At 38.0% G+C, this 17,230-nt stretch overlaps 1 protein-coding gene and 1 long non-coding RNA gene across 4 annotated transcripts; both read left to right on the top strand.

The window, feature by feature from the left end:
- The first annotated feature begins 255 nt into the window (after positions 1-255).
- On the top strand, positions 256-17,130 carry LOC131039434 (asparagine--tRNA ligase, cytoplasmic 1). Of its 3 annotated transcripts, none has more exons than XR_009104629.2 (3): positions 256-1,019; positions 1,106-1,306; positions 16,316-17,130. XR_009104629.2 is itself a non-coding variant. In XM_057972205.2 (3 exons), exons 1-3 carry the CDS (start codon positions 806-808, stop codon positions 16,331-16,333), a joined length of 399 nt encoding a protein of 132 aa, XP_057828188.1. In that variant the 5' UTR covers positions 256-805; the 3' UTR covers positions 16,334-17,130. The 3 variants fall into 3 exon arrangements, 2 of the variants coding, with proteins under 2 accessions (XP_057828188.1, XP_057828187.1); XM_057972205.2 differs by having other exon boundaries at positions 1,140-1,306; XM_057972204.2 differs by having other exon boundaries at positions 256-1,306.
- LOC131039435 (uncharacterized) lies at positions 6,840-7,798 on the top strand. The gene is made up of 2 exons (XR_009104630.2): positions 6,840-7,171; positions 7,264-7,798. It is a non-coding gene; the product is annotated as an uncharacterized LOC131039435 (long non-coding RNA).
- Positions 17,131-17,230: the final 100 nt, after the last annotated feature.

Genomic DNA, 17,230 nt, shown 5'->3' with positions numbered 1-17,230 from the left:
GATGAAAAGTAAATGCATGCATGTATCAATTTCTCTATAAATATTATTTTATTATTTTGAATAAAATAGAATCATTGCCACTTGTAAATATATGAAACTTTACTTCTTTAATGAGAACAAAAGAATGTGGATATTTTTTAAAGAATATAAATATACTAGTTCATTTAAATTTAAAATTTACCTTTAATGTCCTGTCAGCTATCAGCTGGCAAATGCTAGTTATGAAGGAATTGAAAACTAAAAGTAGCCAAAATTGTAAGGTCTGAAGGGAACGAGAGGGAGAGCTGAAGCGATGGCGTGGTGTTGATTATTGCCATACTCGCTGCTGAACGTGCTCTGAATCCTCCGCAGACATCGCATTGCATAATAAAAGTGAATAGTATAGCATGATGCTACTGCTCACCATGACCAGTCCAATAGCCGCGACCCCACCCGGTGAAACGACTTTGCCTCATGCTTCATCTGCTCTGTTTTACCTGCAAAACCCTAGCGCGCTCCTCTACCTGCATAGGATAAAAAAGAAAAGAAAAGAATATAAAGTGTAATTGCTTTCGGCGGGAATTGGATTGCTTTTGCCCTTAATTTCATTTAAGACCTCCATTTATCTGACAGTCGCCCAGTAACGGCAGCGTCAAAATCATAATAACCCCAGACATGCATTGGAGAAATCTGGATTTTACTATTTTTAAGTTATTATGTACACGGGCTAACTAATATTATATATAATTTATGTAAATAAAGAACAAAATTTTGCATGGCTTCGAAGCAATCGTGAGCGATAATCAATCGGGGGGCGTGTGTTGGCATGACAGGTTGTTTGTTGTTGTTGTTCATGGCCACTGAAGAATCCCTCACAAGTGCCATGGAGAACATGGGTGTTGCCTCTGAAGTTGCACAGGCAAAGTATTCGAGAAGGGTGCTGATTAAATCCATAATAAAACGTCCGGATGGGGAGCAGGGCCTGTCTGGACAAAGTGTTGTGGTAGGTGGATGGGTCAGGACATCCAGAGCGCACGGAGGTATTACTTTTATCCAAGTGAATGATGGGTTTTGCTTTGCTAATCTTCAGGTGTTGGTAAATGGGGAGATTTTTCCTTTGGGTCAGCTTACACCAACAGGGACCTGTGTAATGTTGGAAGGTGAGCTGACGCAGCCGCCTGACGGGAAAGAGCAGAAGGTGGAATTAAAACTTACAAAGGTTCTGGGAGTGGGTACTGTGGATCCCAGAAAGTACCCAATTGCCAAGACCTACTTGCCCTTGGAGCATCTGAGGAGTTATGTGCACCTCAGGGCTAGAACAAACACGGTATGGATATAGAAAATTTCAACCACCAAAATCAGTTTTAAATCGGAAAATTTGGCAGTGTAAAATCGATTCATTTATTTTGGCCATGGTTGAGACTGTTAATAAATTTCATTTCTTAAAGCTTTAATGTGCTCTGATTTCTAGTTTTTGATATTATTGATTGGTAGAATTCAATAAAAACTGTCTTGTTACTGGGATAGATTTAAAATCCTCGATCATATTCGAATGGGAATTTTTTTTTGGTTAGTGAGTTGTTCCCTTTATAACCTTCGGCTTGGATGTCACTATCGATTGTATCTATTCTGCACCTGATCTCCTCAGTTGAGGTACACTGCCCCCAGATATCACTATTAATGATATCTATTCTACACATGGTCTCCTCAGCTGAGGTTTACTGTTCCCAGAGTTTGACGTAGTATATTACTTGACTCTACACTGAAATACCAAGCTAACGGATTTGAAACTGGAGTTTATCCCATTGGCCTACATAAGTCTAGTTACCAATATCAGTTTTGGAAATATTTTCATATACCAATCAGATTAAATACAAAATTTACAGGAATCATTTAACCCAATATCAGTTTTAGAAATAAAATTTATATACCAAGGTAGATTTAATACAAAATTTACAGGGAACATGTTACATAATTGAAAAGGTGATTCTATTTCTCTTTGTTGAAACCAAAACAATGGAAGGTTGATTGTATTGTTTTTTCACAAATAATATATATTCTTATATTATTTGAGTGTAAGGCCAGATGGTGGGAGTCTCAGTTGCAGATTATGTTTCAATTGCACATGAATTAGACATAATCACATTGACAAACTTTTTTTTATTTTTTTATTATGGTTTGTTTTTCATAAAGTTTTTTGGCGAGAAAAAATTGGAGGCAGACAAAAATGAATGTCAGTAAACGCTATTATACAAATTATTTCCATCATGCACAAAGATTTTCAATTAGCATCGAGAAGAAGTTGATTTCTGTTAACATTTACTACAATACATTATCTTTTCTGTAAGAAAATGGATGCCTATGGGAAAAAACAATTGCCAAGCAGCAAATGAGATTCAACACCACCTTCATATAAGCAATTGGAGTAAAGACAAATGTTTGTATGAAAAGCATCATTACAATCAGTAAAGACTTTGTACTCCACCTCAAGTACTCCAATGTTTGTATGAAAAGACTTTGCACTCCAATGTTTGTATGAAAAACATCATCTTTAAAGACTTTGTACTCCAATGTTTGTATGAAAAGCATCATTACAATCAGTAAAGATGATTACATGATACATCATTACAATTAGTAGCAAATAGTAATAGCATTACAAAAGATAAAATGTCAAAATGTCAAAACTCAAAATGTAGTGAATGGAGGCCTCTAATCATGTGCATACTCCTCATCATTGAAACTGCTGAACTCCCCACAGTCAAGATCCCTCAAACTAACAACAACCAGCCCTGCATCTGAAGTGGTAGGATCATCCTAATCAACTGGTGATAGCTCCTCTGGCTTTACATCCTATTGTGCCGTTGGACTCTCTTTGTACACAAGTGTCTTGCGGTCAATGAGACGCAAAGCACTATGTACAACTACAAGCTTCTCTACTCTCTTAGAGGCAAGTCTGTTTCTCTTAAGAGAGTGGATGAAGCTATATGTAGACCAATTCCTCTCAACAATTGAAGAACTAGAAACCTGGGATAGCATACAGATAGCTAGAGTGGTAGTCAAAGATTTTTGACCATGATAATTCCACCACAAAAGTGGGTCCTCCTGTGCCATAGCTTCTATATCTATCTTTGCCGTGTCTAAATAACCCCTAAGAGTGACAAATTTTGTCCACTCAATGCAGATTATGCCAACATCTCTATAATCATACATCTTCTCTATGCACCTAAAGAACTCTGCCTTCACCTCATCATGCTGAATTGGTGTAACTCTACCCAACCTACCCTTATACCACTTAGGATTCAAGGCATAGGTAGCCATCTGCAAGGGAGTGTTGAGCTTGTTCCATCTGTGTTGAGTGATTGGTTGAATGTGCTCATTGTAGAATGCTAAAGTGGGGTCCTTCACTCGCACAACAGTTCTCATCTGGTCAAGCATATAATTGATGCACTTATACACCTTTCCAAGGTTAGGTGCATCCCCATCCCCATATCTGATGATCTGGAAAATTGGAGCAATGATGGAGACAATGTATTTTGCATCAGTCAAAAACACATTGCTCTTCGCTATCTCCTTCACCCTTCCCCCTTGTTCTCTCTTGGCCTCAGCCCACCTATTCGATTCTATTGTCATAACCATGAGTTGCAATGCCTCTTGCAACTCAATCATTCTCTCCAAGAGAATAAAATAGGATGCATATCTGGTCTCAAGTGGTTTCAAGAACTCCTTCCAGAAGGTCTTGAAGAGCGCATGTGAAGTGCGGTGGTTGTAGATAAACATCTGTACATCTCTCGCATCACTGACCACTCCTCTAATCCAGTCAATCTTCCCTATGTCCTTGAGTACATTGTTCATGGCATGCACACAACATGGAGTGCACCAAATATGTCTATAGGCTGCCTTGATAAGTTTCCTTGCTGCTCTACACTTATGGGCTGCATCTGTAACTACTTGGACCACATTTTGTGGCCCAACCTCCTCAATAGCCTCCTTGAGGACCTCAGACTGAAAATCAACATTTTTGCAATACCCCATACAATCAATTGCTCTAAGAAAGTATGTGTCCTCTGCACATGTGACCATGATGTTGATGAGTGGACGATGGCTAATGTCCGTCCACCCATCCATAACTATGTTGCATCGAGAGGCCACCCAACATGCCTTCATCTTCTCCATCAAAACATTGATCTTGGAATAGCTCTTATCCAAGATCATGGTCCTCAATTTGGTCTCACTTGGTGGCATATATGATGGTCCTCCCTTCACCACCATCGACATTATCCCCCTATAATAAGGAGACCGAGCTACATATGAAATGGGATGCCATTGGCAAAGAAGAACCTGCCAATGGAATCATCTATATCATCCTTTAGTTGCACATTAAACAAGTCAGCTATGGGGTTACTTTGCATCTTGCGTTCCTTGTCCCCTTAGCCTCTCGTGATTGGGCCATGGCACTAGAAGTGGAAGTGGATGAAGGTCTAGACATCACTCCTCTCGTCTGCAATGTCTGAGAAGTATGTTGCACTTGTTGGCTCTGCTGAAGGGCTGCTCTAGTAGACAAAGTAGTAGGGACTGCAACTGCACTGTTATCTGGAATGCCTCAAAGCTTGTTGATCTCAATTTTGTATTCTATGTTTTTAGCTTCTTCCAAAAAGCGACATGGATCCACACCTTTTCCTCCCCCAAAAAAGAAGTGTGCATTCACACTAGTGATGCTACCAAACCATGTAAGACCACAAATGTTGCATTGCCACTTCCTTGTTCCCCCACTTGTACTTGATGTGCCTTGTATTTTTGAAGCAAACTTATTTAGAGGAGATTTAGGATCATAAGGACCCCTAGCATACTATGCCAATAACTTGAAGGGCAACCTGTACTAGCTGGTGCACTTGCCATGGAACTAGATTGGACTCCAGGATCAGCCCCATGGTCACCCCCCTTAGCCTCAGGTTCATAATCTGAATCATTTGCATTATGAGAATCGATTTCCATCTCATCTTCACTCATGTCATGAGAGCTCATTGTGATAGTGACACAACATTTCACAAATTAAATATAAATTCAATAAGCATGTAGTTTTAGCCTAGTTTAACAAATTTCAATTTTGTAAACAAAATTTAAAATTTGATGTTGAATCTTGAGGGCAAAATGATGAATGGTTCATTCATCATTTTGCCCTCAAGATTCAACATCAATTCAGATTTTGAAATGAAACAAAGAAAAAACAAGTTTAAACAACCAAAAAATTTTAAAAATTGAAAATCAGAAAATGAAACAAACAAAAAACAAGAAATAACCTACCTTTTGCTTGAAAATTCTCTCCAAAATGTTGTAGAATCCTCTTCCTCCTCTTCTTCTTGCTCCTTTTCACTCCTCTTACACTCGCATTCACTCTTTTCACTCCTTCAATCACTGTTTTTTGAGTTTTTTCTCCTCTTAACCCCGCTGATAAAAAAAATCAGAAGTAGAAATTTGAGTGAAATAACTAATTTTAGGGGTTTCGTAATGCATAGGGAGCATGGGTGTGGCCCACGTCAAATTAGGTTAATCCCCCAACCCAAAAAAATCTTTCAAAATTATTTTAATTTTTTTTTTTTTTGACACTTGTTTGTTTGCTCGGACGAGAGACTTCTGCATGTCTCCTCGGCCCTCAAGAGACACCGAGACGTCTCCAAGACTCCTTGGAGACGCCGAGACACCTCCTTGTCTCCGACGGTAGTGGCAGGACGGTGGGGGATGCCACATCCCCGTCTCCTAGTCTCGGAGACGTCCCCATCTCGGAGACGTGGGCCCAAGGAGGGAGACGTGTTTCCGTGGAACACTGGTGATCATCTTTGAATTCTGCAAAATTCTTGAAGCAAGAGAGGGTCGCTAAGGGAGCTGAATCAATCGAAGGGTTGAAAATATGTAATTCTTGGTGGAGTTGAATTAAACAATAAAATTACTGTTGTAAAGGGAATGCATGGAAAAATTGAAAACCCTGCAAACCTTATCAATTGTATTTAGGTATCAAGCTTCCTTAGTTCCTAAATTCTACCATCGATTTTAGTCTTATACCAAATGTAACTAGGTTGTCAAATTAATAAAAAGTTTTAGTCAAGTTGCGCTTTTCGAAGTGCCGAGCGAACAAGATCACCACTCTACAATTCAGATTACCATACCACGATAACATTTCTTAAAGATAACATAAAGTAAACTATTTATCAGAGTGCTCAAGCAAGGTTTTGAAACAAAGAAGATAGTGCCCAAAACCATCTCCAAACCTTATGCTTAAGACCATAGATGTGTGTCATGCTTCTAATCTTCATCTTAATATATGAAAAGCTCGCACAAAGAAATACCATGGCATTGCACAAGTATAGGGCCAATCCTCTAGTTTCTTGCAAATATGATTGATGCCATGCAATTACAAAATGACCTTGTTCCTTTTCTCAAAGGATGAGAGAAAACTCGCCTTAAATTTATTAATCTTACAAATTTCCAATTCTTGGATATGTTGAGAGTGCACTTCAAATCAAAGGCAATATATATATTGCAATGTCCCTTTCTAGCATGTTATATAAATTCTGTCGTTAGCCTATTTTGCTATGGTCCTGTAGGCTAACCAGGACATCTTAGGGATCTTGAGGACATTTGGTCTAGACAGTTTCAGTTTCAAGGAATTTCAAGGTGATTTAGTGTGGTTTCTAGACACTCACTATTTTTAGTGAGTCAATTATGACCACCGACAAAGTCATCTGGTAGGCTAACAATTTTGAGGATAGTCGGTGGATTCTGTTTTGATGATCAACTTAGTTTTCATATAGCTCAGTGGGTTTAAATGAAATAACGATAAAGTTTTATTTTAATAAAGTTAAATTAAAAGATTTAACTTTCAATTTATATTTATTATTAAAGGGCCAATTATAAAGTAAAGACGTTTTATTTTAAAGAAGTGAATGGGGCCTTTATTATTTTGTACACCACATTGGGAAAACTAAAAAGTGACTTTTATTTATCCCACATTGACTGATGGAAAGAGTGAAGCCCCTTGAGATTGTTATAAAAGCAAACTAGTGAAGCTCATTTGGCATGCTTGGTTGGATTTGTAAATTTAAGGATTGTTTGGAAAGTTAATCTTCAAAGGTTTAGGACGAAATCCCTCATGGTCAACAATCTCTATGCTGTTGGGAGATACATTGTGGAGATTCAGGTAGTGCCGGTGAGACTGGTAAAATCTTTTTACACATCATAGTTGTATGTTTCATTTTGGTTATTTATTAGCATATGGGTACATGTTTGAAGGGTTGACTCGAGGAATAGAAAGAGCTGGGTGACAGAGACACATTTGCTAGCTGGCCATATCAATCTCGAGCTGGAACGTTGAACTTCGAAGGAGCTGAATCATGTTTTGGGGCTGAGTCATCTACAGAGGGCCGTACCTGCTGTAGCCTTGCTTGTGAGCTGCTGCTGTTCACTGTAGCATCATCCTCTTCATACAGGCTGAGTTTATGATTGCTGGGAAATCATGTGGTGGCTGGGACTGACAAACAGCAAATAAGTCTGCTGTTGAGGAGCTGCAAGAGTGGGAAGCTTGTTAGCTGAACACGTGCCAGGGACGTTGAGTGGTAACCAAACTTCTGTACAGGTCTCTTGACCGTCCAAACCAAATGGTGGTACAAGCAAGGACTTTCCAACGTTTTTCCATTGAGCTGCTGAAGCTGCAATGATATGGGTTAAACTGATGAATATTGTTTAAGGCTGACAGCACTAAGGTTAGGTTTATTGTTCTGGAACATGTTATAAACTGATAATAATAGAAAGGATGGGTTTCAAATTCTCTTGAAGTTGTTTAGTGCTTCCCTGTTATGTTTTCCTTTAACTGCAAATTGCTCTATAGGCTCATACAAACGAACATCATTAATCTTTTATTGCTGCAAGACTGAAAACCCCTTAGTATTGTTAGCAAGAAAACTGTTTGACAGAATGCTTCAGTTGTAAATTAGTAAAAAAGTTTTAAAAAAATCAGACCAAACTAAACTGCATATTACATATATTCTGGTTCAAACTTATGATAATATCAGAAGTTGAATTGGAAAATAGATCTTTAGTAAAACGATTCCAAGAGAGTTAGAAGTTGCATATGTTAAACTGTTCCATGACAATTTCACTATTGCTTGAGGACAAGCAATCTTGGGAAGGGCAAATTATCATGTCCTCACGTAAACAGAAAACAAATATAATGGTTTTTGTCTAAGCTGCATGGACAAAATGGAAGATATTAGGGGTCCCTTCATATTTAGTTGCAACTACATACAGTCTGCTTTTACAAAGGCCTTTTCACAAAGTAAATCTTCAATACAGATTTGAAAGATATGTTTGCTCAGATTGAAATTATCATAATCATTAAGGAGCAGAAGCTGTGAGCAGCAATTATCATATAATAAACAACGATTATATTTAATGGCAACGAATTACAGAGGAGTAATTACCTTTATAAAAAGCAGCAATTCATTTCTTATAGAGCAGTGATTAAATGGAAAAAAATGGCAATAGAAGGCAAGTCATATAAGACAAAAAACATATGGGATGGAATTAATATAAGACAAAATATGTGCAGGAAAAAGCAGCGAACATGTTTAGGAAAAAGGGCAGCGATAGAGTTTGTTAGAAAGCTAACAATTTAATAAAAAGAAAATACGCAGTGATTAAGATTATGGAAAAGAAGCAACCATGCATACATAATGAAAAGGCATGTATCTAACAAGAGTTACCTCCTTTGTGATCAGGTGTATCCAATGAAGTCCTCCTTGGATGATATAAAAGCAAGAAAATAAGGAATAGAGCAATTACGACAATGGATTAAGAAGATACACCCAGATCAGATGTGTGAACAGCAGCAGACCTCTAACCATTTCAGATCTGTTATAACAAGCATCTAATAATCTTAATAATTGCTCTTGTGATATATATATAGCCTATGCATTGCTATAATTGCTCTTGTGATATATATATATAGCCTATGCATTGCTTGTCAATATTTAGCCTATGCATTGTTTGTCAATATTTATCTCTTATATATATATATGTATACATATATGATTGGATCTAAAATGCATATGGCAGTTAACGAATCTGTTGTAAACCCCCATCATGTAGGGAAGGAAGGAGGTGTAAGGTGGAATGTGTGTGTGTATATATATATATAATTGGATCTAAAATGCATATGACAGTTAATGAATCTGTAGTAAACCCCCATCATGTAGGGAAGGAAGGAGGTGTAAGGTAGAGGGGTGAGATTGCCATCTAAGTAGGTCACCTTGGGTGGATACCTGTGTTGCCTGCCACTGGGGCCAAGAGGGCAAAGATCGGCTCTTGGGCTTAGATAGGACAATTAAGAGGCCTCCTATTACAATCTCCTCTCCGACTCTACAATGATTGATTATTGACCTTAGGGGATGAGGCATGGCTAGGGAAAGCAGGTACAAGCACCCCACTAGGTAAACCACCCCGAGTGGATGTCCATGTTGCCCGCCACATGGGCCAAGAGGGCAAGTGTCTGCTCTTGGGCTTAATGCAGGGATGGCTTCGGGAGGACCTATCATGCTTCTTCCTCCAAACACTAACGTGTTTGAATAGTAGAGAGTGATATAGATATTGTCTATATATTGATTTGAGATTATTACATGTTATTATCTAACCTTAATTGAAGAAGTATCTATATATGTTTCCTTGGTTATGGTTGCAGGATCTAAATCGAGGCTTATATTGTTTAAAACTTAAAAGAGATATTTTACTTGGTAAAGATATAACCCTAAACCTAACCCATCTCTTACTTTATTGCAACTGTGATTCTAGGGCAAACTTTAAGGTAAATAAAAAACGGGATCTTACATTTTTGGAGGAAATGAGCCTCATCATCTAATATTTGCTTCACATGGTGTTAAAACTCTTCAACGTCACCAATTTTGACCCATGCAATGATGAGCTTTATTATAAAACTCTGAATGGGGCTGGATGCAAGAGGAACCCTCATGGTTTAAGATTGTTGAAGGCACGGGCAGCTCTTGTAGCCTCCTATTTCGATTTGTGTTTTGAGATAGTGTAGACTTCAATTGTGTGAAAACTTGTACATGGTTACATGTTGATGTGTTTTTTATGCACATGCAAACACAGAACAAAATACCAAGGTATCTTATCCTCTCTTGAACAAAATCTCTTGGATGTTGAAGATTTGCTTAAGGATCATTCGAGAAGACTCCAAGGTTCTTATATGTAGGGTCTCTACGTGTGGATAAGCTCGTGGTATGATGTGATTATGCTGGATTCACAAGGAGACTTACGTTTGTATGTCTGAAAGCTTTGATATGTTGGAACTTAGGTCCTATCTACTCATCGGGAGAATAAAGAAATAGCAAAAGGTGTAGGGTTTAGAGAGTCTAATCTAAGACCTAGAATGTAAGAATATAGATGAACGACTAGGTGGAGTCCTACTAGGCTAGGTCTCACCATCAAACTGAACAATTTGACACCAGCTCAGTGCAATCTTCTAATGGACGCTTCACATATGTTCAAATCGTTAAACCATCAGACACTGATCACCATTCAAGTTATTGCATGAACAATGTACGTATAACAATTCGAGATTAAGCTCATTCAATGCCAGTTGACCATGCAGGGCGCACTTACAATCAATAAGAGGCTAGTGGTATGGACTAGGCAGATTCCACACGAGTGTATTCAACAATTTTCCTTATTCAATCTAATTATCTACCATCTAATATGAAGATTCAACAAGAAACCATGCACATTGCAAAGAAACAACATATTTCACCATATCTTCAATGAAAATGGAGTCTTTTGCAATTAAGGCAACAATGTCTTGCCTTCTCTTCCTACTCTACTCTAATTGCTACTTTATTCTCTTTAGACTATCTATTGACTATTAACTCACCATTAGCTATTTTCTGACTATTAACTATTAACCAACCATTAACCTTTACAAATGAAGAGCCAGAGCTTTATATAGAGAGCTCTTTACATTTCAATGGCTCTGATTAATTTACAATCAATGGCTAGGATTTCAAGATGAAAACCTTAATTAGGGTTTGTTACAACAAACTCCTTTAGCTAATGAGAAAATTACATTCAATGCATGAGAACCAATAGGAAACAGGGGTAGGTACATCAAAGTTTGTGCCTTTGTGTATAAGCGTGATACATTGAATTTGGACAATCTGATGTGGAGCCTTCTAATTGGAGGAATAGTGACTAGGATGCCACCTTGTCTTGCATTTGTGTTGAGCAATATTTCTTGATACTCAATGTGATGATGATGAGAAGCTAACTTTGATTAACTCTTCTGAAACTATTTGCTTCTTCAACATACCCTTCCATTGACCTTGGTTGATCCTCCTTCGTCTTTGATGTACTTGATGAATGGTGTACCTTTCCTTGAGTCTTTTGTGTTTGATGAGGCCTCCTCTTGATTTCATGTTGTGGTGATAGGAAGTCATGGTCAAGTCACTCCTTCTCCTCTGACATCTTGTGATTTCTCCATGTGATAGAATGAGGTACTTGAGAATATCTTGCTCTATTGCTTGTAATTGTTGATCATTCGAAGACCTTTCACCCTAGCAGCACCTTGGGTCTCCTTCCATGCATTTAAGGTGTCCTTAATGATGATGAGGTTTGAAGAGGCCATCCTTGTCCTTGCCTAATGTCCTTCCAACTTGGTCTTGTACAAAACAAACAAAAGATGGTGTCAAGCACATATGATATATTCATCCTAACATGGTATTTCTCACTTCAAAGTTTCAAACCATCAACAAGAAGGCACTAGGATCAATTTTGCTTTGGACCCTTTGTAAGGACAGGACCTATAATGAAAATTCGCTCTGGACCCTTTGGAAGGACATGACCTATAATGAAATTCTCGCTCTGGACCCTTTCCAAGGACATGCCCTAAATGGAATTTTCGCTCTAGACCCTTTGAGAGGTACATGAGTGAATTAACCTCTTTACTAGCTAAATTCACTTATTGCCTTCTTTTTATCATTTTAGCCTTAGATTCCAATTCTTTCATACGAAGATATCATCATTTTGACCCTCAGGAAGGCCTAGAAGAGATTTCGCTTGGGTACCTTTGGAAGGTACATGACCCTCTAAGAAAATTCGCTCTGGACCCTTTGGAACGGTCAGGAGCGAATTTGGCATTTTGCTCAATTCTTCCTTCATAGAACTTTGTCTCTCAACCTTTTCCTCATCAAAATCAAGTCATTTGCCTCTAAAATTGCTTAGGAATAGGTTGGTTCAAGGGTTTGAGCAAGGTACAAGATCTCTTGAAGAAATTCGCTCTGGACCCTTTGGAAGGGTCAGGAGCGAATTTGCTCCTTTAGGCTCAATTCACACTTCTTTTCTCATAACTTTGTCTTAGACTTGAACTTCGATCCTTTTCTTTCCATACTCAAGCCAATTTCCTCTCACTATTGCTCAAAATGACAACCATTCAATGACTTTGGTGAAGAATTAGGTCTCAAGGATTTCACTTTGGTACCTTTGGAAGGTACATGACCCTTTGAGAAAATTTGCTTTGGACCCTTTGGAGGGTTTAGGAGCGAATTTGACCTTTAAGCCTCAAATTCTCAATTTCTTCATGTTCCAAGTGTATTTAACTTCTTCAATTCAATTTCAAAGCATTAACATATTCTTTCATTTATGTCACGGGGGCAAGATTTATGGTCCAAACTAGGTGCAAGGAGGGAAATCTAAGAAAATTCGAAGGGTCAGGAGCGAATTTGGCTTCATGGCTCAATTTTCATCATCCAACTTTGTTTGAATTCACTCACAAGGCATAGATAGGTCGATCTTCATTCAATCAAGGCATAGGAGCAAGATTTTTGATCTAAGTTAGGTCCAAGAGAGGAGATCTAAGGAAATTTGCTCCTGTCCCTTTGGAAGGTACAGGAGCGAATTTAGCATTTTAGCTCAAATTCTTAACCTTTATCATTCAATCTTGTTTCGAATTCATTCTCAAGGCATGTAACATCAATCCTCCCTCGATCATTCCATAGTAACAAAGATTTTGACCCAAACAAGGAGCAAATAGGTGTTTTAAGAAAATTCGCTCTTGACCTTTTGGAAGGGTCCTGAGTGAATTGGGCTTTAGAGCTCAAATTCTTCACATTTCCTTGCTCAACTTCCTGTCAACTCACCTTCAAAGGCATGGATAGATCATTTTTTTTCTCACTCAAACCATGGGAAGAAGGTTCATGATCCAAATTGGGGGCAAGAGAAGAGTCTAAGGAAATTCGCTCCTATCCCTTTGGAAGGGTCAAGAGCGAATTTTGCAATAATGCTCAAATTCTTGACTTTCTCTCCAAATTACCAAGTCAAAGTTTGTCCAAAGGCATCCCCAAGGGTGAATTCATGCCAATCTCTCTCAATTAATCATTATAGAGTGGGATTTCATCCAAATTAGGAGGGCAAAGGGAGTTTAGGAGGAATTTGCTCTTTGTACCTTTGGAAGGGTCAGGAGTGAATTTGGCCTTCTAGCTCAAATTTCTTTTCATCTCGTCAAACTTTCAAATCTAGACTTGATCATTAGGCATTTTCTAAGGGCAAATAGGTCAGTTCCATACCAATCAAAGCCTAGAAGTAAAAGGACTTCATCAAACTAAGTGAAGAAATCTTTAACTCCCTCCATTCTCTCCTTCATGATTGCACTTGATCTTTACTTCATCATCCTAATCAAGGCTTAACCTCAAAACTAGACCAAGGCCAGACCTAAAGAGGGTTTTCAAAGAGACCCTGACCTGGGCCACCCATTGGTTCATCTCAACCTAACGAGAGCATCCTATTCAAATAAGCTCTCTGGCAACCCCTTAATGCAAAGATTAATAGCACAAACCTAAAAGACTAAGATAAAAAAACTAAGCTAGAAAGCAAAAAGCAGGGGTCCCCATTTGCAATGGGGCGATGCGTGAATACGTTACAACATTACACCAAACAAAATCATTGTTAGGATTGCCAGATTTCCTCACCCATTTTTTTAGGTAGGTAGGTTGATGAATTGGGGAAACATGGGAAGAACACCTTGAGATTTTGTGGCCAATAACATTGCACCAAAAGCACCTTAGTGGCAACCCTTCATGGTTCAAAAATTGGGTTCATGTGCCCAAAAAATGGATTTTGATCAGTGTTCCACAAAAATGTTTTTCCCCCCTCTAGGCCCAAGTCCCCCCGTCCCCGAAACTTCTTCCCTTTGTTCCCCCATCCCCGAAGCCCGTCCCCACATCCCCCCATCTCCCCGTCCCCAACAGCCGTGGAACAATGATTTTGATAGAATGAATGATTAGCTTGTATGTGTTAATTTAGGTGCAAATCCACACAAACCTGCACTTAGGGTCATCCTACTTAGAATCAATTTTCACATTCCTACCCACCTTTGATCTATCAACTTCTGAATCAATCCAAGGTGTCTCATGACCAAAGGAAGATTATTCTTGCACAGCCATATCAGAATATTGGAAATGGTGGCAATTGCTGGGTTGAAAAAAGGAGACCAAAGAGCCATGAACCATGGACCATCTTCCGCCCAAAATTGTAATTTTCAACTGAAAGAAACTGCAAAAGAAAGAAACTGTTTTCTGAAAAAAACATGGAAGGTGTGCCACATTGCTCAAAATATTATAGTCCAGCAAACAAAATGAGGACGCATTTTAAAACATCAAAAGACAATAGACCTGCTGCTGATGCTGTATGAAGTTGTATCAATACAGCCATCAGGAACCTGAAAGTCAAGAGGTTCTTCCTCTAATCACACTCTTGCCCAGGAAAAAAGGGGCAGAATTTTTGACTTTTTTGAGGGGAAGAAATAGGGGCATTGGGATTAATTTTGCTTCCGAGCTAATTGGTTAGAGAATCTGACAATTTTGAATTTTGTCACATCCAAACTTTGAACAATCAGGTGAGGAGAAAGATTAAGGTGGCATCTGTAAGATATGATGCTTGCTAAAATTGCTGGCTGTAGAAGGGATTTTCAATATTTGTGCATTCCTTAAACAGCAGATGACCTGTCAAACCTTCTTTCATGAGCACTTGAGGCACAGCTTTTGGGGCAGGGGGTTTTGTGGATAAGAGAAGTCCATGCCAAAGACCACTGGAGACATCCCCGCTGGCCTTAGATTGGGTTCCCTTATGTTGACCAATGTCCTCATGTAATCCAAACTCGTTATTGCCATTGCTCTCTTCTGTTGTTTTCACCTTCTGTCACTCTCCTGTCTCCTTCCACTCCCACATGCCATTGCAGTTACTGCTTGCCATAATAAATGAACTATTAGCTCAAATCTGCTTTTACATCCATCATTTTGTTGTATATATGTATATGTGAGCACAATAGCATTATTTGATTAGCTTTTTCTGTCTAGTAAGTTGATTCAGAGAAGACTGCATAGAAAAACATGTGTTTCCTTTGAAAAAAAATTCTTTATGTATCATGCTTTTGTTTTTAATATGCTGAGTCTGTGCCAAGTTTTTTTCACTAAGTCCAAGGTTGTGTCAGAAATCAGCTTACTGAGTCTGGTCACTATGATGGATGACAATTATAATTTATCTGGTGCTAAAAGTGATAGTACTCCTTTGGCATCGAATTACTTGCTGCTCTTATCCTTTCTCTAGAATGCTGGTCCAAGTTTTAGCTCAATTTTTTGTTTAAAGCTCTAATTCTCTTGACTCTATCATGGCTGTTAATTTGAAAGTCACTGTCCTTTGTTTCTGATACGCTGATAATAAGAGAATGAGTTTCAAATATGTTTTCATTGACAAATGGCAATCAATGTTCTTTATGTGTAGTGGAGGTACCATGCCCACTAATTTCTTTGGATGAGTACATGTGAAAAGATTGAATTTGCATTTGGGAAACTTTCTGATCTATGGAACCGAAATACAATAAGTGGTTTGTCTTTTGTTCAGATCGATGGAACTGAAAATCAATTCATGTGAACCTATACTGAGATTATTACTTTATTTTTCATGAAATATATTGCTAAGCTTGTATGAGCTGGTTTTAATTTTTCAATCTCCTCTATGCTTAAGGGTTTGTTATGCTTAAGGGTTTGTTAGGAATGGATGCATTACAAAATTCAGTCTTCTCTAAAAAGTAGTTAATTCATGTAATTTGTTTGGCTAGTATTTGGATTACAAGGATTTTTCATATTTGAATGAGAATGTTGCTGCTGCAAATAGGAATGGAAATGGAAATGGCACTACAGTTGCATTGTGAGTTTTGTTTTATTACGTATCCTATTCACCTCATGCATTGACTATTTTGGGTTTATTTTGGTTATCTGTATTGCAGATTTCAGCTGCCGCATGAATTCGCAATACCTTGGCATATGTAACACACTTTTTTCCAGAATGATTAATATCCATAACTGAATATAATGTATTCCTTAGATCTAAAAAACCACAAATCATGCGATGCTACATCAACTCACCAAAAGAGGACTTATTGCACGACTATTGGTCTAACCTTTTTTTTGGACACCTCAACAAAAAGTATGCTGATGTGGCCCTGAAACCTTAGTTATAAGTAGAGGACTTGCTAAGTAAGCTGTTGTAAAAAAATGGGATTGATTTGGAATTTCCACATAAGAGGCACAAAGTTAGGGTGTTCAACTATTGGATCCTTTCCCTTTTGAACAAACATTGGTTGAATAATTCGATAATTAAGAATTAAATACATATTTGTAAAAAAAAAAGCCTAAAACAAGTTAATAGAGTTTCATGGTAAGCTGCAAACTACGAGTTGCATGCATCTTTCAGATAAAGCAAGATGGATCTTTTAGTTGAAGCTGTGTATCTTTATGTTGATGAAATACATGGCCACACTCAAGTTGGACAACATTTGAAGTGAACCCAATGAAATGCCACTAGAGCTTAATAAGACGATAAAAGAAATTGGAGCTTAACGAGACGACACCCCCAAATTTCTCTATGCTCAATCAATTGGTGTTGGGAGTCTCAAGTAAAACTTAGTCATTGGAGTGTTAGGAAGTCCCAAGCATCCTGATAGAACACAAATGATTTGTAGTAACAGGTTAGATGGAAGTGAATCTTCCACATATACATATGGTCTTGCAAAATATTTTTACATTACTCAATGATGTCATCATCATTGCTTATTTGCATTATAATACAATGTCAAAGATATTATGTTTTTGGTTAATAAATTTGAGATTATTTAAAATTGTTTTCTTTAACTTCAAAGTTT

The sequence above is a fragment of the Cryptomeria japonica genome, chromosome 10 (assembly GCF_030272615.1).
Source record: "Cryptomeria japonica chromosome 10, Sugi_1.0, whole genome shotgun sequence".
NCBI lineage: Eukaryota > Viridiplantae > Streptophyta > Pinopsida > Cupressales > Cupressaceae > Cryptomeria > Cryptomeria japonica.
Note: the sequence above shows the minus strand (reverse complement) of the source record. Positions and strands in the feature narration are given on the sequence as shown.